The following is a 27,340-nucleotide window of genomic DNA, read 5'->3' on the forward strand; positions in this document are numbered from 1 at the left end:
ATGTATTTACTCACATTTGCATAACTAATCTACTGCTGGGTTAAAAAATATCAGAACTAAACATGACACAGTACATAAAATGAGTTGAGAAATTAGCCTGATTATTAACTCTCATAAAGTCAAGTTTCATTTGCACTTGAAAAGCTATACAAACACTACCTTTTAAAGTACAGTGGATTCTTACCAAAAATTAAAGAGTAAATATCCACTTTAGCACTAGATGGCATTATTCACCAGCAGATTTTATCATATGCTCACGGCCTACAATAACCAAATCGAGATCTTATGATGAAACCTTTGAATCTGTTTCACTCTAGTAACAAGTACTCACCTAATAACATTCAATCATCTATGAGTAGAGGATAAGTAATAATTTGATCCTTTTATAAGAATGGTGAATCTATCTTTCAGTAAAAGGTCAGTAAAATCATTTGTCTAAAAAAAATTAGGCATCTAGCATGACAGGCTGTTTTCAAACATTTTTTTTAGTAGATTCCCTCTAAAAAGGACCTAAAATATCAGTTTTTCTAATACCCGATAGAAATGTCTTATCCGTTCATCCAATCCATCCATTCACCAGAAATAGCACATGCAATTGTTTCTTTTCTGTGGAGGTACCTTCCCCAGTAATTTTTTTTAGACAAATGATTTTACTGACCTTTTACTGAAAGATAGATTCACCATTCTTATAAAAGGATCAAATTATTACTTATCCTCTACTCATAGAGTAGAGAAATAATTTCTACAGATTCTTACGACTCAAAGAAGAGTAGCGGATTAGTGTCCGTCAATTTGATGATTTGGCTTCAAACTGACTCAGTAAATGTTTACTCTTTTATCCATCAAATGGCAGCACCCTACCGAGTAGGAAAAAAAACCCCAGAAAACTAAGAAAAGATATCACACACTAAGCTTTTCATTACACTGCTACTAAGTGTTAATTCAAAAGCAATTTATTTTACAAGATGGAAGAATTTATCTTTAGAAAACGTTGCATCTATCTGCTCTTCGTATTAATATTCTGGGCTCGTCTTTGAAATATCGGCAATTCACTCAATTTATATTACAAGTTCTTTCGCAAAAGAGAAGCATCTGTTACATCCATATGGGGGAGGCAAAGATTGCTTTATCAACTCAAGAAGCAAGACTCCAGACATTTTCAGTACATTAATGTCCTTGATTACAACTATCTTTCTATATTTCATTTCACAGTGATCTTCTTACCTAACATAGCTTCCTCAGTTCCAGGCAATGCAGGATGAGATAAGATGCTCCCATCCTGTACCGCGGCCAGGGTACTGAGGCATTTTCCATACAGATTGTGAATTTTGGATACTGTAAAGGTGCTAAATTGGCTCTGGCAAAATAAGAGGTATTTCTGCCATAGGGCTGTATTATTGGGGTGTAAAAAAATCAGTTTCTGCCACTCCTTGATCAAAGTAGATGGTTCCCAGAATTCTGTACAGAGTTTTAGCCTGGCAAGCTTCAGTTCCACACTGTTCTGGTTGCTTTCAATGGCACGCTCTAAAATGGACAATTTCTTTTCCAGAATTAGCTTCAGGGATTTTCTTCTAGTCTCTTGCTCTCCCTCACTGATGGTGTATAGGCTGGGTCCTTTCATCACCTCATCCTCAAAACAAAAGGAAAAGTGATTATTACACATGACATGGTGTTATTTTCAGGCATCTAAATGTTTTACAGTACATGTATTAGCTCAAACTGGCTCTTCCTAGAAGTACTAAAAAGGCATAATTATCCCTTTGACAACAAGAAGAATTAAAAATTTTTAAGAAAAATGAAGCTTGAGATATTCTTATCTAGGTGTAATAGTAGTTAGGTTTGGCCTGTAAACTTGTTTTTTTTAGTTTATGCCCCATCATTTAAGAATACTGAGTTTATATCCCAATTACATCATAAGAGAACTGTTAACAATTGTACTGAATAGTTATTCATCTGACTGACAAAAAGCATTCATTTCTGGGGAAGTAACAATTGTTTAAGCGACTCAAAATGAATGGCCAAAAAATCCCAGTGCCCACACACTTTAGTTAACAACCAGAGCAGCTATTTTATCTGCCCATTCTTAGGGATTCTATCCCCAAACTCAGCAGCGAACAATAACACTTACCTGAAAAGACACAAATTCCAGCCACAGTTGAATATCCCTAGGATTCTCTCGGACTTTTCTGTTAAATTCCTCTACTTTAGCTTTTAGAACAGCATCTTCACTATCCTTCGGAGACACAGGCTGCTTTGTCTCTTGGTCTGAAGGACCCTGTCCTTGTAACCACAACGTTGTAGATGTATCATAAACTCCCAAAGGATTCACCCAAGTCGAGGTAGAAGATGGAATTTCGTCATCAGAGTCTTTCACTGGTATGAATGGGCTGGGATCAGGAGAGAATACTTCAGCTCTGCTACAAACTGCCACTCCATCGATGCTAACTGAACGCATGCTTCTCTTAGAAAAGTAGCGCTCGAATTTCTTGTGCAATTGTTTCTTTTCTGTGGAGGTACCTTCCCAAGATATACGCTGCTTTTTGGGGTTGATGCCAAGGCAAGAGTTTCCCTTCCTCTTGTATCTTTAAAAAAAGAAAGTTATTAAATGGATATGTATACATTTGATTATCACAAATAGGCTTCTGAGGTGCCCTGCTAGTCAATAAGCACCAACAGAATGGGGGTTACTTATTTCTCCTTATATTCCTCCCTAGCACTTAGCGCAGTGTCTTGAATATAACAGTTGTTAAATAGGGTACAACCTTCTAACAGCTGGAGGCAGTTAAGGCCCAGTGAAGAGACCTGTCCAGGTCACAGGGTGGCTTTGAGGCAGAACCAGGACCAGACGCCAAGTCTTCTCCCTTTATACTCTTCTACTTCTGACTAACTTCTTTAAGGTCTAACTTCCTTCCCAGTGGTCCCAGTTAAACCACCATTAAATAGTGGCAATTTGGCGAAGCCTACAAACACCCTTTGCAGAATGTCCTTAAATGCATAAAATACAATACATACAAAATACAACACACGGGATTATTAAGGAAACCAATTATACTGACAGATATATATCTATGTGTGTGTATGTACTTGTATATATACACAGACACACACATTAGGTATGCTTCTAGATCCTGGAGGGAACTGGTTTAACCTAAAGAGCATCTAAGTTCATCTCTGAAGATTCACTTAGAAAACTCTGAGTTCTAAGCAGTTGTTCTTCTTTACGATCACACACCTCCCTATTCCACTTCGACACTTTTCTTTCATCGTATTCCATTTTCATAACAGCCTGTGAGACAGGCCAGGCAGGAAGTATTATTCCCATTATTTATAGAAGAAACTGAGGCCTGGAGAAGATGCACACCTTTATCTGAGATCACATAATTAGTAAGTGACAAAACAAAGGACGTCTAGAACCCAAGTCTTTGATATTCTTTCTAACCTAACACAATGCATCCCCGCTTCAAATACCTAACACTGAAAAAAAGAGGTTAAAATGCTTAGGTCAAAATTACTCTTCAAGTTTCCTATTTTAGAATAAAACTAAAATTGGTGGGTCTTTTTTTTTTTTTCCAGTTTTCAGGTAGTACTGTACTTTGGAAGCAGAGAGCATAATGGAAGTCCAAAACTGGGTTTTAATTCTGGCTCTACTGTGTAACTACCTGTGTGGCCCTGAGTAAGCTCTCTGTGCCTCAATTTCCTCATGTGGCAGTAAAGAGGCAGGAGTGTTAAAGGAGGTAATCTCTAAGGTCTTGTCCAGCTCTAATATTACTTGAGGATACTCTCCTCTTTTTATCCTGTTATGAAAAGGAACTAATATCATTCTATTGTGAGTCACAGCATCTTTAGATTTAGAAATGGCCTCAGAGGCCAACTAGTCCACCCCACCCCCAACCCCCCATTTTACAGAAGGGGAAAACTGAGGTCAAAGAAGGTTGAGTAACGGGCCCAAGGTCACACTGGTAGGAAGTATCAGAGCTAGGTGTAGTTTAAATACTCTGAGAGTCTATCATTCCATCTGCTGTAGAGTGATACCCCGGAAAGAGCCTGCAATTCCTCCATGACTCAGCAGGCTTTTCCTTTTTAATTTTAGTTCCCGTGGCCACTCATCCATTGCTGACCCTACACTCAAAGTCCTTCCAGTCTGAAGTGACAAGCAAGAGTCTGAGCTCTGCTAACACATACCTTCCACAACTCGGTGACAATGTGGCAGGGTGGGGAATGCCACAGCTGAGGAGTCCAGGGTCCTACATTCCAGCCTTAGTTCTGTCTCTCACTAGGCAGGTGACCCAGGCAAGTTACATGACCATTTATAAAATGAACAGGAGAAACCGGTGACTTCAAAGGGCCCTTCCCACTTGTCCTCTCTCCTTCAGCAGTTACCACTGGGGTCCTGTACTCACCGTGGCCCCTCCTATTACTTCTGTATTTTAATGATCATGGCTTCCTTATTTTCCACCACTAGCAAACTGTTTCATATTTTATGTGAAATAATAATATATGACATAGCCTACATGTAACACATATGATATATTACATAATAAACATTTCTTTTTAACTCTCTCCTCTCCCTCTCTTACCCTAACCTCTCTAACCTCCAATCCTCTTTTCCAATCTTGCCACGGTCCCCTCAGACAAACCTTTATTCCACTTGCAAGCAACGAAGACCCTAATGGTGTCTGATAAAGCTAAGAGCTACTGAGTCCAAAACAAACCCGCTTTCTCTCAGACAATAGTATTAAAGATAATCAAAAAACCCATTGGACGTTATCAAAGACTTTTTGGTTTATTAATGTAATAGTGTTGCATTCTTCTATTTTTTATGATATGTTAATGTTCCACTTATCCTCAAAAGACACAAGGAACTTTGGGCCGTCATCTACCATACCTCCTCTTGATGCAAAATAAGTAAACAGACAATTCTTTCTACATCTCTTGACAGGAGGTCAGCCACAGAGCCAGCCCGAACACTTCCACTGACAGGAAAGTATACTGCTTTGTAAGACAGGCCATTTTTACTATTATTTAGACCGAAGATTTGGAAAATTCACTCTTACACTGAACTAAAAGCTGTTTCCCTATAACTGACACATCTGTCCTAATTCTGTCCCTAATTAATGCATAAATAAGAGCCTCATTCCCATGACAAGCCTTTGACAACTAGCTGAAAACTGCTGGTTCATCTTCTCTTCTCCAGACTAAATATCAGCTGTTCTCATACCCCTCTCCCAAATGACACGGTCTACGGACCCTGCACCATCCTCTAGTGAGGCAAATTTGACAAAAATGAAATTAAACTGCAGCACTAAGCACTTAACCTAATATTCCAAACATAGACCGACCAGGGCAGAATAGGATTATTACCTCCCTTGACCCAGACACCATACTTCTAATGTTGATTAAGACTGCAGCCACATCATTCTGATGGATCACAACAAACTTGGTGACAAACAAAAACAAAAACTTGCAGAAGCTATTTTTCACTGGAATTGCTTTTAAATGATGTTCCCTAGCCTTAGAGTTGTTAAGTTTTTTTAACCCAAGTACAATATTTTAAATTTATTTCTATTAAATTTCACTTTGTTAGTTTGGGTCTATCATTCTAATCTTTCTGAATCTTGATTGTGTGATCTGAAATATTAGTTATCTATCCCAACTTTCTGTTACCCATAAATTTGATAAGCATTATTTCTATGTCAACATTTGTTAAAAAAAAAATAATTTTTGTTTAAAAAAGGACCAATGATTGGGACTTGTGTTATGCCAACTAGGGCCTTTGTTCAGACTGACAACATTAGTGAATGACTAAGCTTCTAATAAAGCATTGCAGCCTCTGCAGGTGTACAATAAATACTTTTGATTTACTAACTGAGGAAGAGAGGGCCTCAAACATATCACAGAGTAAATGTCATCAAGTCCTACAAATTTTATCTCCTTAATGTCTAAATATTTTCTTTATTATGATTGTTCAATCAACTACAAATCCACCTAATTGTATTATCATCTAGCTTACACTTCTCTGAATACAACTAAAGATTCTCAAATGCCTTACTGAAATCCAAATATATTAAGTCCATAATATTTCCCTGGTTGACCAACCAATCTATTAATATCAAGAAAGGAAATGAGATAAATTTGAAATGACTTATTCCTGGCAAATCTATGCTGGAACCTAACGATCACTTTTGCAGGTACTCACAAACCATTTGTCTAATAATCTAAAATTTTTCTAAAGACTGCCATTAGTTTCACTTAAATTTCTGTCACCTACCTTTTCTCCTATCCCATTAGATTGGCACATGTGCCCAACTTTAGTATATGGTATCTTTGGTTTCCTAACAACTTCTCAGAAATGACCAACTTTTTTTTTTATGATGATGCCCATGTGTTTTTTCAGTACCCTAGGTCTAGGAGACAGCTTAACTGCATCTTGAAATGAATACACCTAAAGGTGGTTAGGTACTCTGGCCACCTTTGCTTCCAGTCCCTCTTTGCCATATTCCTTGAGCCATTTACAATTCATTCTCTTTGGTGGTGAGGATGGGAAAAAAAAATAAAAGTTGAATAGTTCTGCTTTCTGTGTGTTATCTGTTAACCTTATACCCAATATTGGACCCATCACTTCCTTCAGACATAGCCACAAAACAACTCTTCCCACCCCCACCCCCCTCAAGCCTCAACTCCTTCTGAGCTTTAGGCTTCCCAACACTATTGTTCAAGTATTGTGTCACTCATTTGTATTACTCTAAGGCAGGGGCGGGGAACCTGTGCCTTTGAGGCCACACATGGCCTTCTAGGTCCTCCTCAAGGGGATTTGTTCTGTGAAGTTTGGATTCAGTCAAAGGGCCACACTTGAGGCCCCAGAGGGCCACATATGGCCTCAAGGCCACAAGTTCCCCACTCCTGCTCCACTATTTATGAGTTACTCTCTCCCTTTCCCTCCCATCATCAAAAATATGTCCAAGGCTCCCTTCTTGCCCTTTAACCTTCACTTGACTCCACCATCCCCTCAAGCTGGTGACCTAGATCTCTCTTCCCTTTTTCAGCCAAACTCCTAGAAAAACCTGTTTATGCTAGTTGCTTCTACTTCCTCTCCTCTCATTTACTCCTCAACCATTCGCAATCTTCCCTTCCCAAAGTCACTCTCAATGATCTTCTGATTGCCAGATTTAATAGACTTTTCCCACTTTCATCCTCTTGGACTTCCTACAGCATTTGCCATCATTAACCACCCTCTCCTCCTGGCTAATCTTCTGAGTTTTCACTTTCTCTTGGCACTCTTTCCTAAGTCCTTTCTGGATCTATATCTTGCCCCAACCTTGGATGTAACTGAAAGGCTACTTCTAGGTCCTCTCATCTACTCTGCTCTGTCTCTCCTGTTGATCTTATCGGCCCCCTGGTTTAACTGTCATTGGGTGAGGAGTGCTATGGGAGGTCTGAGGAGGGTAGAATTGTGGAACGGTTTCTGTGGGGAGATGAACTAGAGACTCAAATAAGGAGGAGTAAGAGAACTGCTTTCCCACCTGCTAGAGCTGAGTGAAAGAATACTCTGTGTACTTAGAGCTCACCTATTCTGTGACTCTTGGTCTCTAACGGGATATGGTAGAGACAGGGAATGAGGAGAGAGCAGCCAACACAGGAGAGCTTTATAACCTCTGATCTTGGAACAGCACTGGTTGTCCTTCCTGGTTCTCATCTCTCCCTATACTAATCCATACTCCATGCTGATGACTCAGACCTATTTTTCCATCTTTTTTGAAACATCTTTTCCCGAACTCTGTCATCAACTGCCTACAGGACACTTGCAACTGCATATCCTGAATGCATCTCAAACTCAACCCGTCTAGTCTGTATCCATTATCTTTCCCTTTGAACTTCTCCCTCTTCTGAAGCCATCTAATTCGGCCAAGGACCCATTATTTCAATCACCTCAGGGTCGTGACCACAGCTACTTCCCAGAGACGTACGGAGTCAATAAATACGTAAGCGTGCTCAGTGTCTCTACATCATGCCATGAATCTGGATCTTTATAGCATCTGATAGAGAGGGGAAAGGAGAGGGCGGACATCACAAGAAAGGGTGCTGGAGCTAAAACTACCACGACACTTTCAATTCTGCAGAAGACTCTGAATTGTTCTTTCTGATTCTCATGTCCCCTGTACCAAATCATCCTCTATTCCACCGGCAGATTAATCTTCCTGATGTGCACTCTCCAACTCAAAAACCTTCAATGATTAACCATAAAGTCCCAACTCCTTTATTTTGCACTGAAAGTCCTCCTCAGTTTGGTCTCAAACTAACTTCCCAGCCTTATTTCATATTACTCTCACATCCTCTATGCTGGGGTGGGAAACCTGCATCCCCTACGCCACACGTGGCCCTTTAGGTCCTTACTTGCGGCCCTTTGACCGAATCCAAATGTCACAGAGCAAATTCCCTTAATAAAAGGATTTGTTCTGTAAAACTTGGACTCACTCAGTCAAAGGCTGCACTGCATGCAAGGACCTAGAAGGCCACATGTGGCTTCAAGGCCAAAGGTTCCCCACCCCTGCTCCATGCTCTGGCTAAACTGGGCTACTCATCATTTCTCCAAACATGCTTCCCCATTTCTGTGACTTTGTTTACAACATTCCTAACATGCTCTCCACCCCATTCTCCCATCCATTTCAACCTACTGAAATCCTACCCATCCTTCAAGGACCAGCTCAAAGGACCATCTACTTCCTTCCTGAAACCTCCCCTTGCTCTCTCTATTCACCCTTGCCCAAAGATGGCAGTGATTTCTCTCTCTTATGAAATATCACAACACTCTGTACCTTTTTTATGCCTTTATTACATTCTTGCTGGGATTATGATTATTTATGTGCATATCTTAACTCCCTTGTCAGACTGTAAGCTCCTTAAAAACAAAGACTATATTTTATTTATATGTGTATTCCCCTTGGTGTCTAGAACAGTGTCTTATGTAAACAGACTACTTATTAAATGAAAAAACAAATAAATGCTATCACATACATGTTTCTGACAACTTAGGGCAAAAAAAATTTTCAACATAACACCAATTATGAAGGAAAGTATGAAAGGGAATTAAATTAGAATGGAGGGACTCAGGAAAATGTACTACAATCAATGAATTATTTCTAGAAGTTTAAGGACAGAACATAATGTGTACCTTGCTATATCCCCACGATAAAGAGATTTATACTCCCAGTTTGCCAGATCTGGTTTCTTATCCGTTCTGAAGGTTTCTGTTGTTAGAGCCTGAATGTCATCAAGCCAAACAAAGCGACTTCCACTGTTGTCGGTGGTATTATTTTCTTGACTGCTGGACAAAGGGATGTGGGGGGAGAAGGGGGAGAGGAGAGATGAACAAGGAAAGGGAAGAGACAAAAACAGCTTTTTAAAAACCTCTCAGCTAAATATTTATTATTTGTAAAAACAAGCAAAGCTAAATATTTGAAATCCCACACAGTATCAAACATACCCAAATGCAAAATATGTGCACATGCCATGGAAAGAGAAAGCACAGGAATCTCAATTCAGTGAAATGGCTGAGGACATGAACAATGGCCAGACTACACATACCATGCATACCGTATCTCAAAAGTTAACCTCAGTCTCTTTCTCCTTCTCTCTCTGTACGTATGTTCCCAAGTTAAATGTGTAGAGTGATACTCCTCATCACTTTGTAGTTCAAAAGCATGCACAACTCATCGGCATAGGCATTCCCTCCACTGATACATGTTATAGCCTCTGCGTACCTCAGCTGATGATCTTCATGAGTTTCTGGGGCCAACATATCACCTGGTAGCCAACAGTTCGGTGAAAAAGCTTTCAAACTAGCTACTGTCTTCTCACAAAAGACAACACATTCCACCACCAGGTCTGTACTGGAAATCTCTCGGCCTGACAAGACCTTCTGGAGTTTAGGCTACGAAAGCCTAGCTTTGAGAACGCAGGTCAACTTCATGCCGTGGTAAGGTATCAGAGCAGGACTTTAGGAGATGAGTATTAGGATAACTGTAAAGCTCACATTCTCCCAGGATTTATAGTTAGAGTTTTTTTATAGAATTTTTTGGAGATCTGTGAGGTAGTAAGTATATGTAGTATGCTTATTCTCACTTTGCAAATGAGGAAACTGAAGCTCAAAGGAGTTAAAAGTAACTTGCCATAGTCAGAGAGCTGTGTCAGAGCTGAAGCTAAAACTCAGGCCTCACACCACAACGCATCCCACCTTAAAGTACTTTCATCCACCTATCTATGTGTCTATCTTTGTATCTACCTAAGAGGAAAATGTGGCCCAGAAAAGTAAAGTAAAAGGATGGAACTGGGAACATCACATAAAAGTTGCTGGGAGGCAGATTTCAGTTTCATTTAATGAAAATTTCCTTAGCTTACAATTGAAACTATGCAAAAGTGAAATGTGTTTCATCAGGAGGTAGTGAGTTCTCCATCACTAGAGCTCTTCTACTGGAGTTACTGTAGATGAAATGAATTATCATTAAGATTATCTCTCCAGTACCTTGCAACTCTTAAGATTCTGTAACTTACCCAAGGTCACCTCACTCCTAAGTGACAGAGCCAGCTCTCAACCCAGGACTTTTGGGTGCAGGTCCAGTACTGTTCCTACTATGCCAATGCTATCAGTTTTATCTTAGAGGACTAATAAATTTTATTCAAAATGTGTTAAAAAGTTAACTTGGCAGGGTTCAGTTAGGTCTTAGATCTTATTCAGCGTTGAAATCTGTTTGACTTGGAACATGATGTGTTGAGTACTCTCTATTTTGTAGATAGATAAAAACACACAGACATAAACATACAGACATATCTATATCTATCTATCTATATCACATAGTGGGGGTAAGATGGGATACAGAGTTGGCTGCCAGCACTGTATCCCAGCACACTGAAAGGAAATAAATTTGTCTTCTTAATACCCCACCTTTAAATTTACTCCAAATATCTTAACATGAACTGTGAAGGCTTCTGAAATATTAAATTAGAAATAGAGTCACCCAAGAACCCGTAAGGATTTACCTCTCTAATAAGCTTTTGGGAAAAACAAAACAAAACCAGTTCATAATAGTGCTGTCAAAGCAGGTAGTTAAGAAAGTTCAAGAAATTACTAATAGTTATTCCATCATTGCCTATAGCTATGTTGCCATGGAAATAAGTTCCACACCGCTCCTAGACAAGGCATATAAGGAAATGTTACGGGAATTCCAGAAAAGACAACAAGAGGGGCAATCCTGGCCTACCTCTGGATTGGCTCCCTTTGGGAAAAGCTGACTGAAGATTTTCTCTGCCAGTACAGAAATTGAAAAGAGTAAAGAAAGGACAGAAATCTCATCAACTCAAGTGTGTGGAACCATCCCAGAAGGAAAGGAGGAAGCCAAGTTGGAGGAGGGGAAGGAACAACATCCAGATGTCCCAAAGTCAGGCCACCAGCTGCAGACCACCCTGAGAGTAAACAACTTCTTATCTCTACTTCATTAGACATTAAGGTCAGTAACCAGTATGTGGCCCTGATTTAAGAAGGGAAAGGATCACCCCTGCCTTGAAGGAGAAGAAAAGTTCCATCTAGAAACTAGAAGGCCAGTAGTTATAGCCCTTAGAAGAGAGAAAAAAAATGACAGGAGGTGATTCCCTCCTAAGGGAAACAGAAGCAGCCAGCCCCTCTGCATCCAAATACAGAACCCCAGGAGATGGCCCTACCTCATGACATCAAAGAGAAACTCCCACACTCACCAGTGGCCTTAGTTCTTTCCCCACCTGGGTATAAATTATCCAGTGAGATCAGATCCTGGGAAGACTAAAAGGAATTATGCAAGTTCTAGTCAAGATAATGAAGAAGAGAGCTAGCCAGAATATGCATCACCTAGCTCAACCTTACGGAAGCCTTTGGATTTTCAGCACAATGTCTATAAACTGATCGAACATGGTCAGGGCTACACAAATACTCCCATTTGTGTTGACATACAACGGATGGAAAGTCCTATCTACAAAGTTAAGCACAGGCTAAAACTGTGCGTTTCCTAACACAGCTCTCCTTGGACTTTTCGAAACTCATTTCAGATTCATTTTCCCCCATCTGTAAAACAGACTTGCTATGTGTTTCACATGAAGGTTCAACTGCAGAAACATTTATCAAGTACCTACAAGATGCGAGGCATTGTGCTAGTAAACAGAAATAGAGAGCTGAAAAATGGAAGTGCCGACCTTCAAAGACCTTACAGCCTACTTGCAAGAATACAACTCTTGTGCAGATGAAAACAAAGACAGAGCATTATTGCTGTTCAGTCGTTCTTCAGTTGTGTCTGACTCTTCCCATTTGGGGTTTTCTTGGCAAAGACACTGGAGCGGTTTGCCATTTCCTTCTCCAGCTCATTTTAAAGATGCAGAAACTGAGGCAAACAGGGTGAAGTGACTTGCCCAGGGTCACAAAGCTAGTAAGTGTCTGAGGCCAGATTTGAACTTAGGAAGATGAGTCTATCCACTAAGCCACTTAGCTACCCCAAGATAGAGTATAGTAGGGGGTTAAAAGAGCTGCAGCAAAATGCTCAAGGAGAACCTAAGGAAGAAGAGAACACTGAGAAGAATCATTGAAGGCTTCATGGAAAAAACAGGACTAGAGCTGAGTCTAGAAGGATCTTTTTCTAAAAGAAAAGGGTTTAGCCGGCAAAGATGGATAGAAAGTGTACTCCAGGCATGTGGGGGATGGCCCATGAGAAGGCATGGTAGTGGGAGGTGACAGGTAAAGAACAGGAAACAACAGCTAGTAGTCTAGCTGGAACTTAGAGAACATCTGAAGAAGAGTCAAGTGAAAAAAGGCTGGAAAGACAGGCCAGACAGATAGAGCCAAACTGTGGAAAGCCCTGAAAGCCATTCTGAGGAGTCAGGACTTCCTCTGAAGAGCTTCAAAGGATGTTTAAGCAGGAGAATAACAGTCATAAATGTGCATTAGGAAATTTAACCTGGCTGCTCTATTAAGTAAAGTGGGCAGCAAGGTTACACAGTGGATAGAGCGCCAGGCCTGGAGCCAAGGGCCCGAGCACAAATCTGACCTGAGACACTGTCTAGCTGTGTGACCCTGGGCAAGTCACTTAACCCTGTTGGCCTCAGTTTCCTCATCTGTAAAATGAGCTGGAGAAGGAAATGGCAAACCACTCCAGTATCTTTGCCAAGAAAACCCCAAATAGGGTCATGAAGAGTCAGATACAACTGAAATGACTGAACAATAATAAATTAAGTATGGCCCAAAGAAGAAAGAACCAATAGGCAGGGAGACAAATTAGGACGTTGTTACTATAGTCCAAGAAAGAAGAGATTAAGCCCTACAGTAGGAGGATGGCAGTCTGAGTGGAGAGGAAGGGGCATATTTAATATGTTATGGAAACAGAGTAGTCAGGACTTGTCTAAGGAAGCAATAGGCATAAGTCTGCTTCCGAGAAAAGCAGCTGCTAGCTAAGATTGCACTTGGAGGCACAGGTCTGCTCCGAGTTCTAAAAGAAGCAGCGGCTCATTTTTAAATGTGATAGGCCACGGCACACTGAAGTAAACGAAGACCGCAGAAGGCTTCAGTGATTTGGATTAGAACAACTGAAGAACTGTTGATTTAATAGCTTAGGAAATATGGACACCAAAACACTTCAATGGTTGTACGACAAAAGTAATTTACCTAATTTTAGACAGAAGAAGAGAATTTGGTTACTAATCACAAGCTAAGGTGAGGTCATTTGCAGAGGACCCAAAGTCTGAACCAAGTAAGACAGGAGAACTGAAAGGGTAGATTTCAGAACTACATGAGCTGAACCTGAAGATGGAAGTGATGGAGGCTATGCAATTGTTGCTAAAAATCCAGCTGAGTATAAAGAACATCTTGGAAGCAAAGAAGTCACCTGACAAATAATTTAGTTTGGCCGTAGTCAGTGAGTTGTTAGTTAAACACAGTGTGGATTAATTCAGCTTGGTAGTGATTCAACACAGAAGCTACATTTATCAAGGAACATTTATAGACAATATTAAAGAAAAAAAGAGGACCCTCAAGTTTACTGGTCCAGAGTTGTGAGTTAGCCTGAGCACACAGGTTTTCCTCATTCATGTGCTCCTTTCTCTAAGTGCCCAGTCTCCTACATAGATACTAAGTGAACTGATGGAAAAGTGTGAGCCAAGTTTATGTGATGTATTTACTACCCTCACATTTGCTTTAATATATGAGTATCTGTAATGTTATTATTATTTCTTTTGCCTTACTGTTAAGTAAATGCTATATTTAAGATCTAAAAGTCTCATGTTTGTGAATGGCTAAGTTTTGTACAAATGGAAACACATCAGTGAGTGCTTGAGAGGTGAAGTGGGGGAGTAAAGAAAGCATATTCCCCCAAACATAGGGGTGTCCCTAGAACTGTGAAAGAGTATGAGTACAAGCATATGGTGGTCTTTGTGTGGGAACCCAGACCTGCCAGTGGGAGAATGGATCAGAGAAAGCAAAGCAAACAGTGAGTAGATGGCCACACATCACGTGTGAATGGTGTGAGGCACTACAACAGTGGAGTGGCCACCCTATTTACCCATTTTGTTTGGCAATCAGTTGGATGTGGAATGTTATGGAAAAAAGAAAAGCCAAAGATGGCTGAGGTTTAGAGTCTTGGTCACTAGGGGTACATTAGTATTATAAACAGATATTAGGAAATTAAGAAGGGAGGTAAGTTCAGGGGGAGATGATGAATGCAGTTTGGGACGTACTGAATTTATGGGGCTAATGGGACATCCTAAAGGAGATATACAGCAGGCATTATGGTGAACGGGAGCTTAGGGGACAGCCTAGGGCTAGATGGACAGCTCTGGGAGTTACCTCGACAGAGGTGCTAATTGAACTCATGGGAACAGATGAGATCACCCAGATGAAGAGAGTAAAGAGAGAGAGGGCCAAGGAAGAGGACGCCCATACTTAGGGAGCAAGGAGAAGATGATGAATCTGCGAAGACAGAGAAGGAAATGTCAGGTAGAAGAAAAACTAGTAGGAGACAGCTTGAGTTCATATAAATCCCTCTGAAAACAAACTTTAAAATCAGCTTATTGGGACTAATAGGGAAATGGTCACCAACATGACAAGAATTGCCACCAGGAAGGCGATTTCTTTTTAACTGCCACTTGAAACGTCTTTACTTTGTTGCTTGTTTGCTATTAAAGAAGGTAAAATTTGGTGATTGGCGTGCTAATGACATCTGAGACCCAAAGTGGCATATCCGGATGACATATAAAGAACTTTAGAGCCCTGAAGCACTTTCCAGCAGGTACCTGATGACAGAATGGCCCCCGAAGGATTCGCTGTTTACAGGCTGAATGGAAACACAGAGGGCTATATTCCATACTTGGCTCAAAGCACAGTGTGCACTGACATCAATGGGAGTTCCATGCACAGAACAAGAATACGGCAGTCCCCTAGTGCTTAACTATTTTTAAAGTACACATTAGACACATACTTAAATTTAAAATTTCTTTCCAAATTTTTGTATACAAGCAAAAGAAAGATTATGTTTAAGTGATGAAAAACTCGGCAAGTTTTACACTGCACCAACTGTTCTATCTACGGATAGGGCACTTTCACATGGAACTCACTGTAAGAAAAAATGAGACATATGAAAAAGATGCATGGCATAGTGAAAAGAGCACTAGATTTAGAGCCGGAGGACTATGGTTCAAATCATTTCCAATTACCAGCTGTGTGATGCTGGGCAAGTCATTTACACTCTCTGGATTTCAGGTTCCGGGTTTAAAGAAAAAAGAGGAAGAAACTACACTAAATCAGAGGTGGGAGTGTTGGCCCAAACCCGATTAATTGGGAAATATTTTTAAAATAAATAAAAATGCAACAGAACACAGCAATGTTAACATGTGGTTTTGTGAGTCAATATGCAGGCCCCAGGGATCCTTAAGTACGGTTTGGTAACCCCTACTGCTGTCTGAGTTTGTACCCAGGGCTCCAGATGAATACTAAGGTCCTTCCCTGCTCTAATATGCAAATAGCAGGTAGCATATGCAAATGAAATGGACATCTGGGAACACCTAATATGACACACATGAGAGCAAATGACACGAGAATTCCAGGGAAAGGAAAAATCCAAATGTTAAATGTAGTAGGTTTTATGAACAGAATACATACTTTGGTTTCTCAACTTCTTTTTTACTGTCAATGATGACTCCTGTAGACGTCTCCTTTTCAGAGTCGGTAGCTGAATGAGACTCACTGTCACTAGATTGCTCATACTTTTTCTTGGTTTTCTTGTGGTGCTGGTGTTTTTTCTTTTTCTTCTTTTCTTTTTTCTTTTTTCTACTTGCTTGTTTAAACCTTTTGTGTGTATCACTGCCTTCTGAAAGCTCCAGTCTCAAAGGGCTCCTGCTCAGAAAAATAAATCATAATTCTTCTCAAAGAACAGTTAAGGGAAATAGTAAGAAAAACTAAACAATCATAGATTGAAGGGGGAGAGAAAGACAGGACAAGAAATAGCGCTCCTACAAATGAAACAGAGAACTTCAAATTAGATATTCTTATAGGATCTTTCCCAAGAGATTCTCGGCTAAGTTTATAAGGTCTTACAATGAGAGAAAAAAATAAAGAAGCAAGAGGTTTTAATCAAATGATACCTCCAATTTTGAGCAGACTGTTCTTAATATTTTTAGGTGTACACATCGTCAATATGAACCTTTAAACAAAAGCATCTAGAGGTTAATTTATCAAATTAAAAAACAGACTCTAAAAAAGCAACATTCTAAGAAGTACATATTTAGTCCTACCTATTCCCACTAACATGGCTTTACAGGGAAAAAAAACTGGACCTAAGTCTTGTCCACGATTTTCAAAAGGTTAGAGCACAGAACTATAAACAATTCTTCCTCAACTTCAGTAGCACACCTGCTTTACCATTCCTCAATTAACAAAGACTCATAGTACTGTATACTCATGCCCAGGGCACATTCAGGCCCAGGACATACATATACAAGGTATACTACTCAAGGATCCGGGTTTGTGAGTTTATAAACCCATGTCTGCAGGACAGTTCCATGGAGTCATTTCCATAATCATCAGCAACGGACTTTTAAAACTGGACACATACCTATCAGATTGACTAACATGACAAAACAGGAAAATGATAAATGCTGGAGAAGATGTGGGAAAACTGGAACACTAATGCATTGTTGGTGGACTTACGAACTGATCCAACCACTCTGGAGAGCAATTGAGAACTATGCCCAAAGGGCTATAAAAATGTGCATATCCTTTGACCCAGCAATACCACAACTAGGTCTATATCCTAAAAAGATCATAAAAATGGGAAAAGGACCCAGATGCACAAAAATACTTATAGCAGCTCTTTTCGTTGTGGCCAAGAATTGGAAGTTGAGGGGATGCCCATCAATTGGGGAATGGCTAAACAAGTTGTGGCATATGAACATAATGGAATACTGTTGTTCCATAAGAAAAGATGAGCAAGCAGATTTCAGAAAAACCCAGAAAGACTTGCAAGAACTGATGCTGAGTGAAGTGAGCAAAACCAGAACACTGCACACAGTAACAGCAACACTGTGTGATGACCGACCTTGAGAGACTTAGCTCTTCTCAGCAATGCAATGATCTAAGCCAATTCCAAAAGATTCATGATGGAAAATGCTATCCACATCCAGAAAAAGAGCTATGGAGTCTGAATGCAGATTGAAGCATGCTACTTTCTCTTTTTTTTTATTTTTTGTTTTTTCTTTCTTGTGTTTTTCCCTTTTGTTCTGATTCTTCTTTCACAACATGGCTAACGTGGAAATATGTTTAATATGATTGCACGTATGTAGCCTCTATCAGACTGCATGCCACCTTGGGGAAGTGGGATTGGGGGGAGGGAGAATTTAGAACTCAAAATCTTATAAAAGTGAATGCTGAAAACTAAAAATTAATTAATTAATTATTTTTTTGGACGGACACAAATTATGTATTGGTTAAAAAAAAACTTTTCTCAGAATTTCATATAACCCAGGAGTAGAATGTAAAGGTACAACAGTCAATTTTTATGAAAAGAGATAAAAGTACAATAAGGAGCTATATTCGTGGTTCCTCCCATTGGTTCTAATTCTTCTTTACAGCATGACTAATGCGAAAGTATATTTAATATGAATGTATATGTAGAGTCTATATCAGACTGCATGCCATCTTGGGGTGGGGGCAGGGGGAGAAAATTTGGAACTCAAAATCTCATGGAAGAGAACGTTGAAAACTAAAAATAAATAAATTAACAAACAAAATTTTAAAAGAAAGAAAAAAAGAAGCTATCTTAATTCTAAGATTTGAGAGATCATTAAGGAGGTTGGTAAAGTTGCTTTAAAGAAAATGAAGCCTATCTACATTGTCTGTAACAATGTAAATAAAGTCAACATGGCCAGGAAACCAAACTCTGTCCAACTACAACATTTAATTTAGTAGTGCCATACTGACTGTTAAGGAATCCCTCCCTCCCTTGCATTATTAAGTTGATATATTTTTCTGGGGAATGAACCTCGTAAGGAAGGGCGGATGCTTGGAGATTTGTTTGGAAATATCTGCTGTATCAAAACAATTGTTAACAATAAATATTAAAACAAAGCTGCTTAAGAATCGTGATACCAACATTTCCCTCCTGGCCTAATTACAGAGGCACTACCTGTGATTTCATTGCAAAATGGAAGGAGGGGGAGGAAAAGGGAGAAGGAAAGAAAAGAGGAAATGTCAGACAGTGAGATAAGGGAAATTATAGTTTGTAAAAGATCAGTATGGTGTTTATTAAAGTTTTTCAAAGAGCTTCATTTAATCTAAGATGCAGAAGTTCCTTCTTATACTAGTCACAGTGGCACATAACACAGCACGTAAGAGAAAATCCATTAAGAAAAACGTCAAAGAGAATGCTACCTTGTAAGCCGTTCCTTCTCAGAAGTCAGGGTTGCAATCTCTACAGCATTTTGTGGCAGGGTTGGGATGTTTCCAGTACAAAAGCTTGGGTTGCTCAACCAGTCTAAATCTACGCATGCAGAAGGGAAAAAAAGATCAGTAAAATCAGCTTGATATGTTCTAGAAAGCAGGAAATCCAACCAGTCAGTCAATGACCTAATTCACGGCCAGTGTCAGCAAACCATTCCAAACAGTCAAGGACAGCAAGACAGTTACAAAAACGTTTGATTTGGCAGAGGCCGGGGTTCTAGCACACTTTAAAATTTAAGACGATAAATTCCCTTATCTCATCCAGCTACATTGTAAGTCAACATCAATTCACTTCAGCAAACATTGAGTACGTACTTATTACATATGAAGCACTGTTCCAGGTGTTAAGGATAGACAAAAACCAAATGATCCCTGTCTTTAAGGAGTTCAAAGTCTACTGGGAGTACAAGGTAACATGAAGAGGGGAAAGCATTAACAACTGCAGGGTCAGAGAAGGCTTCACCTAGGAAGGGGCATCTAAATCCGGCCTGAAGAAAGAAGATCTTGAAAGATAGAGAAGAGGATAAAGTGCACTGCACTTCATGTGCTTAATAAACGGGCTTTTAAAATTAATTCTTTCATTCCTTCATTCATTGATGGCACAGGTGAACTGGATTTGAGGGAGGGAGGGCTATGAAAAGTTACCAGCCTCATTTTCTCCTCTGGAGCCATTGGGGTCCATTGGTGAGATAAAGATCAGGACCACTGGAGATGGCCCAGGATGCAATGGGAGACCTTGGCCTTTTTAAGCGAAGGTCTTTGACAGATGCTGTTGTTGTTTGTCCTTCGTCCTTGAAGACCATTTCACGCATCAACTCTCTATGAGAAAGAAGGACAAATGGAACCGGCCAGGTGGTCAACACAGCTCTTTTCTTTTCTTTCCCTCTGTCCACATAGGGTATCACACCCTTGCACCCTGGGCCATCTCCAGCGGTCCTGGTGAATATCAAGCCATTGGACCCAGGTGGCTCCGGAGGAGAAAGTGAGGCTGGTGACCTTACACAGCCCTCCCTCACTCAAATCAAAGACACCCATGAGTCAAGTCATCACTTCCCTCATTCATGGTCCTCTTCACAAACACAACAACACAGCCTCACTTGCCGGTGTGCTGCCCAAAGGAATGTAAATTTTGATCCCTGAAACCTTTTTATTTCTTAAGGACCCAAGTCACTCAGGCTCTCATTGGCTGACTAACAATAGTTTCCTACTTGGTCACTGTTTAGGTCCTGATTGGCTCTGAGTGAATGTAAACAGCACTTGTTTCTATTTTGTCCCGAAACCCTAAGGGTCTTACCCTCCCAGACTGCTGATAAAGAGGCAATTCTCAACTTCATTTCTTACCTAGCCTTAATCACTGAATGGGCGCTGCCTCAGTCAATCTGAGACCTGCTAAAGACGTTAGCTTAAAAAGGCCAAGGTCTCCCGCAACCTGGGCCATCTCTAGTAGTCCTGATCTATATCTGGCTCCAGAGGAGAAAGTGAGGATGGTGACTTTGCACAGCCCTCCCTCACTTAAATCCAATTCACTTGCATGTCCTGGCATCGACTTCCTGGTATCCTGTTCCTCTCTGAGCCACTAAAGTGATTTCCCTAAAGCACATGAGTGGCAGATAATTCTTGTGAAGACTTCACAGGGAGAGAAAATATAAACAGAGGATGGACCGGACCTGGGATTTAACCTTGTAGGAATGTGATTACCTAACACTCAGGAACTCGAGGCAGTAAGTGCCTAGAGGTTGTTCCTTCCCTGCTCCAGGAAGCCCCCTCCCTCTTTCCTCATTCCTCCTCTTTACCTTAGCCTTATTATTGCTACATCAGCAGCTAGTTCCTAAGAGATATGTTCCAGATTGGCTATACACGAATTCCTGGTTCTTTGTCTAGCCTCCCAGCCAATAGAGAGGAGGGATAGTGGTGGGAGGGAGTTCTTTTGCCATAGGATATATGTTGGTGCTTTGCCTTTGTGATCTGCCTCCTTCCACTAGTCCGTCCTAGTGGAAGCAATGCCCTTTTCTCATGAGAACTGAATAAAAACACTTTCTGTTCCTCCTGGGGACGCCTCTTTATTTTATGAATTTTTATATTACATTGGTAAGGGTCTTGTATCCCACACACAGTGGCTTTCTATTACCTACAGGATCAAATATAAAATTCTGTTTGGCATTAAAAGCCCTTTATAACTTACCCTCCTACCTTTCCAGTCTTCTTACCACCTTATTCCTCAACATGCATTCTTTCAATCCAGTGACACAGGCCTTCTGGCTGTTCCACAAACAAGATACTCCATCTTTCAGCTCCAGACATTTTCTCTAGCTGTCCCCCCATCCCTGGAACACTCTCTTCAACTCTGCCTACCGACTTCCCTGGCTTTCCTTTAAGTCTCATCTCATCTGTTACAGAAAGACTATCCAGCCCCTCTTAATTCCAGTGCCTTCCCTCTATAAGTATTTCCTATTTATTCTGTATATATCTGTATATATTTGTCTGTTTGTTGTCTCCCTCATTAGGCTGTGAACTCCTTGAGGGCAAGGACTGTCTTTTTGCCTCTTTTTGGTTCCCTGGTGCTTAGTACAGTACCTGGCACATAGTTGGTGCTTAATAAACATTTACTGATTGATTGTTTGATCCTCATAAAAGGAACTCACAATTTTACGAGGCAGAAAGCAAAGAGTGGGCAGGGGGGAGAGAAAGTACCAGGAAAAAGCCTGAGACATCCTCTAGACTTTGAGAAAACATATTTCCAAGCATCCAGATGAAGGATAGGCAAGATCTAATTGCCTACAATCCTATACAGAAATAGGCTCAAGAAGTATGGGAAGCTCTCAAAAATAGAATTCTGAAAACACAAACAGAAATCATTCCAATGAGTAAGAAAAATGGTGAGAGTGCTTTCTAAAGGACCAATAGGGTTCCATAGGGAACTGACCCGCCAATTGAGACTTTTAGAAAGCATTCGATAAAAAACAAAGGAAGGAAAGGTAACAAAGGATTCATACAAGGGGGAGACAGGCCTGTAAATACAGTGCAATAACTGAGAAAATCCACAATGAACCAAGGCTGGCAAATAATGCTAAAGCCAACAGAAATGGCTTTTAAAAAAATCTCTTTGAAGAAAAAGGAAAATCAAAGAAAGGACAGGATACCCACCTAAGATAGATGAGAGCGAGAAGACAGAACTACTTCAGTTTCAGTTTGCTCGTCTTGTCTGCCAAGGAGAATGATCTTTCAACTAAGAAGGAACAAAAATGGTCAAGAGGGAGTCAAGATCAAGGAAAGGGAGGAGGTGGGAAAAGAGCTAGCTGCCCTGAATAAGCTCAAGTCAACAGAGCTAGACCACATCCTAGGGCACTAAAAGAACTGACATTTACGCCTGGCGAGCTGGGTTGTGATCTTGGATCAGTAAGGAGTAGGGGAGGGATCACAAGACTGCAGGCAGGCAAATGTTTCCCCAATTTCCAAACTATATTAGAAGGTACAGTCTGTAAACCAGACCCCGAGAAGCTGCACTGCTCGAAGGCAGCTGAGGAGCAAAGTAGACAGAATACAGGTTTTGGAGTCAGTAAGACATGAATTCATCCAGGCTGACATTGACCAGCTGTGTGACCCTTGGGGATTCATTCGACCACTCGCAGCCTCCTGACGTCTGAGGCCGGTTGGGGGACTTAAGAAGACTGAGGCCAGATGACAATGAGAAGTATCCCCAAGGGGAACGGGCTACTTCAGGATGCAGCGGGCTTCCCTTACTTGGGAGTCTTCAAGCAAGGACTAGGTGACTACTTGAGCAGAATGTCTAATTCAATTTAAGAAGCGTTTATCGAAGAAAGCCTTATATACCAAATTCTGGACTACAAAGACAGAATCACAAGTCTCTGACCTCAAGGAGCTCACATTCTCACCACAAAGAGAAGTTCTCACCTGTGAGATGAGGAAAATAAGAGCACCTGCCATGAAACAAGGCTGCTGGGAAAACTGAGGATGACAACGCGTAAAGCACCCTGCAAACGTCAAAGCTCTACACAAACGCTAGCTATCATTACTGCTGCTCTTCTGCTCCTGCCAAAATCCTAGAATATATTATTAAAGGAACCGTCTACGAGCCTTTAGAAAGGGAAACGGTAATCACTGAGTTACAACAGGGCAGCTCAGAAGACCTGAGTTCAAATCCAGCCTCAGAAACTTACTCGCTTTGTGACCCCGGGCAAGTCACTTCAGTTGCCTCATCTGCAAAATGAGCTGGAAAAGGAAATGGCAAACCGCTCCAGCATCTCTGCCAAGAAAACCCCGAACAGGGTCACGGAGTCGGATGTGACTGAGAGGACTGAACAGGCTGAACAGCGACAACAGAGCCGGAATGTCTTCATCTATGAGAGATCACACCAGGCCAACTACATTTCCTTCGTGGACAAGATTACCGCACCGGCAGATCCACAAGAGTTCAAGCGACATCTGAGTTCATCCTGTGATGCTCTGCCTTCTCTCTGTCTGTCTGTCTCCACAAGCAGAGAAAGCAGGCTACGCATAGAATTGGGAGCTTCAGGAACGCTTCAATGACTGGTTCTGAATGGTCAGGTGTCAGACTGGAGGAAGTCCCCAGAGCCAAGTGTGTCCCAAGAGTCTGGACCTTGAGTGCGCGCCATTTTATACATTAATGGCCTGGATGAAAGCATAGATGGGACGCTTGTCAATTTTCAGTGACACAAAACTAGGAAGGACAGTGAACTCACTGGACGACAGAGTGAAGAGCAATCTCAACAGGCTGGAACGATGGGCCAAATCCAATAAATAAAATTGAATGGGCCTGTTCACAGGTCCAGGGACACATGCAAAATTCTACATTCAGAATGAAAAACTCAGCTTCACAAGCACATGATGGCATGAGGGAGGCAGGACAAGACAGCAGTGCCTACGGAAAAGGACTGAGGTTTAAGGAACTACAAGTTCGAGATGGATCAACGGCAACAACAAATCTAATGCTACTCAAGGCTGCATTAAGAGAAGCACGGTGTCGTTGTACTCTGCCCAGGTCAGACCACATCTAGAACACTGTCATCAGCTCTAGGCATCAAATTTTAAGAAGACCATGGAAAAGCTGGAGTGTGTCCAGAGGCAGCGTGAGGACGGGGAGGATGTACCATATGCAGGTGAATGGAAAGAACTGGTGATGTTTAGCCATAAGAAAAAGTTTAGAATGGATATGGAAGTTATCAAACTTCTCCTTGCTGACCCCAAAGGACAATAAAAAGTTTGCTGTCAAGTTGTATTTCTCCATGTACTGTTTGACATTATCAATGGCTTGGAACATAGGTATAGATGGCATGGCATATTTATTAAAATATGCAAATGGCACAGAGGGAAAGCTAACACACCAAACTTACAGGATCTAAAAAGACCTTGACAAGTTAAATCACTGGGCTGAATCCAAGTTGATGGAATTTATTAGCGATAAATGCAAAGTCTTACACTTGGGTTAAAAAAATAAACTTTACAAGGACAAGATAGAGAAGGCAAAGTTAGCTCATCTAAAAATAAATACAAGGATTTTCATGTACAAGTCTGATACATATCAACAGTGTGAAAAGGTAATGAAAACATCTCCTGGGATCCTAGGCTAAACGAAGGCATAGTGTCCAGGGCCACGGAGACAATAGTCCTGGTATACTCTGCCCTGGTCAGAATGCATCTGGAATATTATGTTCAGTTCTCCTCACTACACACTCGGAAGGACAAGGATAAGCTGGAGCACATCGAGAAGGCAATAAGAATGGGAAAGGATCCTGAGATTATGACATGTAAGGCTAGTTGAGGGACTTAAGAAGACTGAGGCAGATGACAATCACAAGTATCCCCAAGAAGAATGGGCTCTTTCAGGATGCAGCAGGCTTCCCTTACATGGGAGTCTTCAAGCAAGGACTAGATGACTACCTGATAAGTATGTTTAATTAAATTCAAGAAGCATTTATCAAAGTAAGCCTTATCTATCAAATTCTGGACTAGGGGCTGGGCATACAAAGACAGAAACAAGTCTTTGACCTCAAGCAACTTACACTCTTACCATTGAGAGAATCCACATGCACGTACAGGTTGGACTAGATGGTTTCTGAACTTATATCCAATGCCTAGATTCTACAATGCGATGATTAACAAAAAAACAAAATGGAAGGATCATTCCCTTGGTCTTAGATACCGTCCTTCCATGCTATGCTTGCAGAGATGATTGTTTTTAATCAAAGCTCAGGCTTTTACACTGACATCTTGAAGAATTTGGCCCACCATTTCAACCTGTTAAGAAGAATCCTATTTATATTTCTGTCATTTAACGTAACAGCTATTACTTCCATTTTATGTTCACAAATGTGGTAGACATGTCTTCAGTGTCTTCAGAAGTCACTGACAAAAATCTTGAACAGGACAAAGATGACAACAGGGCCCTAGGGCAGGCCACTAGACACCACACTCAAGATCAATACTCTTAACAGGTAGGACTTAAGCTGGTCCTTGAAAGAAGAGTAGGCTTTATATAATCAACGGGGGAGGGGGGGGGCAGAGAGAGCACAGTCTAGGCCAAAGTAGAGATGTTAACAAAGGCACAGAGGTGGAAATACCTAAGGCATGTTAGAGAAAATTAGTAAGTCACTTTGGCTGGAGTATACAGACAAGCATTATAATATTATAGGAGAAGGAGACACTAATTATCAGTTGGGGAAGTCAGAGAAGACAGTGTGAAAAAGGTAGTATCTGGGCTGAAAGAATAGGTAAGATTTTCATAAATGGAAATGAGCATTTCTGGCCAGTGAGAGGGAAGAAATGACATGGGCAAAGGTTTGGAAATATTTGGGGGTAGGTGAATAACCAGCAGCATTCAAATGAGTGATTCATATTGGGAAGCAGTAGGGGGCTAAGGTTGGAAACGAGGATTGAGCTAGACTGTAAAGGGTCTTGAAGGCCAAACTATAGTCTTTCTCCTACTGGTAATTAGAAACCACTCAGTACGTAACATGATAACTGCAGCATTTTAGGAAGATTAATTTGGTTATAAAATATACACAGACCCGCAAAGGAATGTCTGAGTTGTAATTAAAAGTTCTACATTTTTCTTCTCTTAACTCAAAATAAGAAACAAGTGCTAAAGTAGTTACAGAAATAGGTTCATGGGGTGGAAATGTTTAAACCCTGCCTTGCCCTTAGTACAAATACACCACCAGCCATGCTCTGCAGGTGCATGAGGCCTAACCAAATTCCAGCAGCAGGGTAGTAATCATTTTAATAAGCTCTGCCTCTTCAATCCCAGAACTTCTCACATCAATATGAAATCCTACTGTTATTTTTTTCTCTTTTTTTAATCATTCAAAAGCCTTTGTTTAATTTATTTAACCTGTATCTACAAAGCTACTTTCTCTTAATACATATTGTTGGATATAAGGATATTCAAAGTGGTGCTCCCTGTTAACACACCCAAATAATGTACATACAGTACATAAGCCTTGAGCACAAAGAGGAAAGAAACCCAAATGAAGAAAGTTCACAACGCTAGATTGGTCTAACATTCATTGAAGGTCTATTCTATGTAGGATTAGAAAAAAGGTATTACCCCCCAGACTCGAGGACTTTGTAGTCTACTGGGTGCATTTAAAATCACTGGGGCACAAATGTTAAATAGAATTTTTCAACAGAATTTCTTGTAGTCTTTCTAAGACATTCCCAGGCCCAATGCCTCCCCATTCCCCTTTTTTTCTGTAGTCCTCAGTCCCTATAGTTTAACACCTGGGGAGGTGAATTTGAAAATAGCTCCTGTTGCTCAGTACCTACTTATTCTCCAACAGAGGTCACAGTCATTTCCCCAATGACTTCCTCTGAGTCACTCACCAGAGCACATGAGGAGAAAGGAGAAAGAGGCAACAAAAGCAACACATAGACCTGAAAAGCCTGTTTTTATGAAAGTGTTCCTAATGATGGAGATGAAGGGGAAAAAATTAAGAGAAAGACACAAGTTAAAACAAGACAAGGTCTAATTCTTTTCCAGAGATTTTCAGAAGAACAAGCAAGGCTTTAAGGATGCAATTAAAGCTTTGCCACATGCGACCATGAGAGAAACAGTTTGTGAAGAAGTCAGACCAGGGTCATTGGAGCTAGAACTCCTGGGTTCTCCAGCTAACTCGTCAATGACTCACTCTGTGCCCTTCAATAAAGTGCTTCAGTCACTTTAAAAGCAGCTGCATTTTTCATCATTCTACTCCTCTTTCTAAGCTAGTATAGAAATGAATACTTAATGCAGTTTGAAGCACACTTTTTTACTCTTTTTCTTGGTTTTGTGTTTTCTTTTGCACGGCTAATATGGAAATATGTTTT

The 27,340-nt window shown here is 40.7% G+C and overlaps 1 protein-coding gene across 2 annotated transcripts in view; it reads right to left on the bottom strand.

The window, feature by feature from the left end:
- The window catches only part of NRDE2 (NRDE-2, necessary for RNA interference, domain containing), a 69,643-nt gene that overhangs the window by 35,902 nt on the left and 6,401 nt on the right, over window positions 1-27,340 (bottom strand). The window contains exons 2-6 of one of the 2 annotated variants that reach the window (XM_036736246.1): window positions 18,929-19,037; window positions 16,163-16,396; window positions 9,170-9,322; window positions 2,129-2,582; window positions 1,225-1,630 (exon numbers count right to left, since the gene is read on the bottom strand). In XM_036736246.1, coding sequence (XP_036592141.1) covers window positions 1,225-1,630; window positions 2,129-2,582; window positions 9,170-9,322; window positions 16,163-16,396; window positions 18,929-19,037 — 1,356 coding nt within the window. The remainder of the gene's footprint in view (window positions 1-1,224; window positions 1,631-2,128; window positions 2,583-9,169; window positions 9,323-16,162; window positions 16,397-18,928; window positions 19,038-27,340) is intronic. The other variant, XM_036736247.1, reaches the window with a different exon arrangement.

The sequence above is a fragment of the Trichosurus vulpecula genome, chromosome 8, assembly GCF_011100635.1.
Source record: "Trichosurus vulpecula isolate mTriVul1 chromosome 8, mTriVul1.pri, whole genome shotgun sequence".
NCBI classification, from domain to species: domain Eukaryota; kingdom Metazoa; phylum Chordata; class Mammalia; order Diprotodontia; family Phalangeridae; genus Trichosurus; species Trichosurus vulpecula.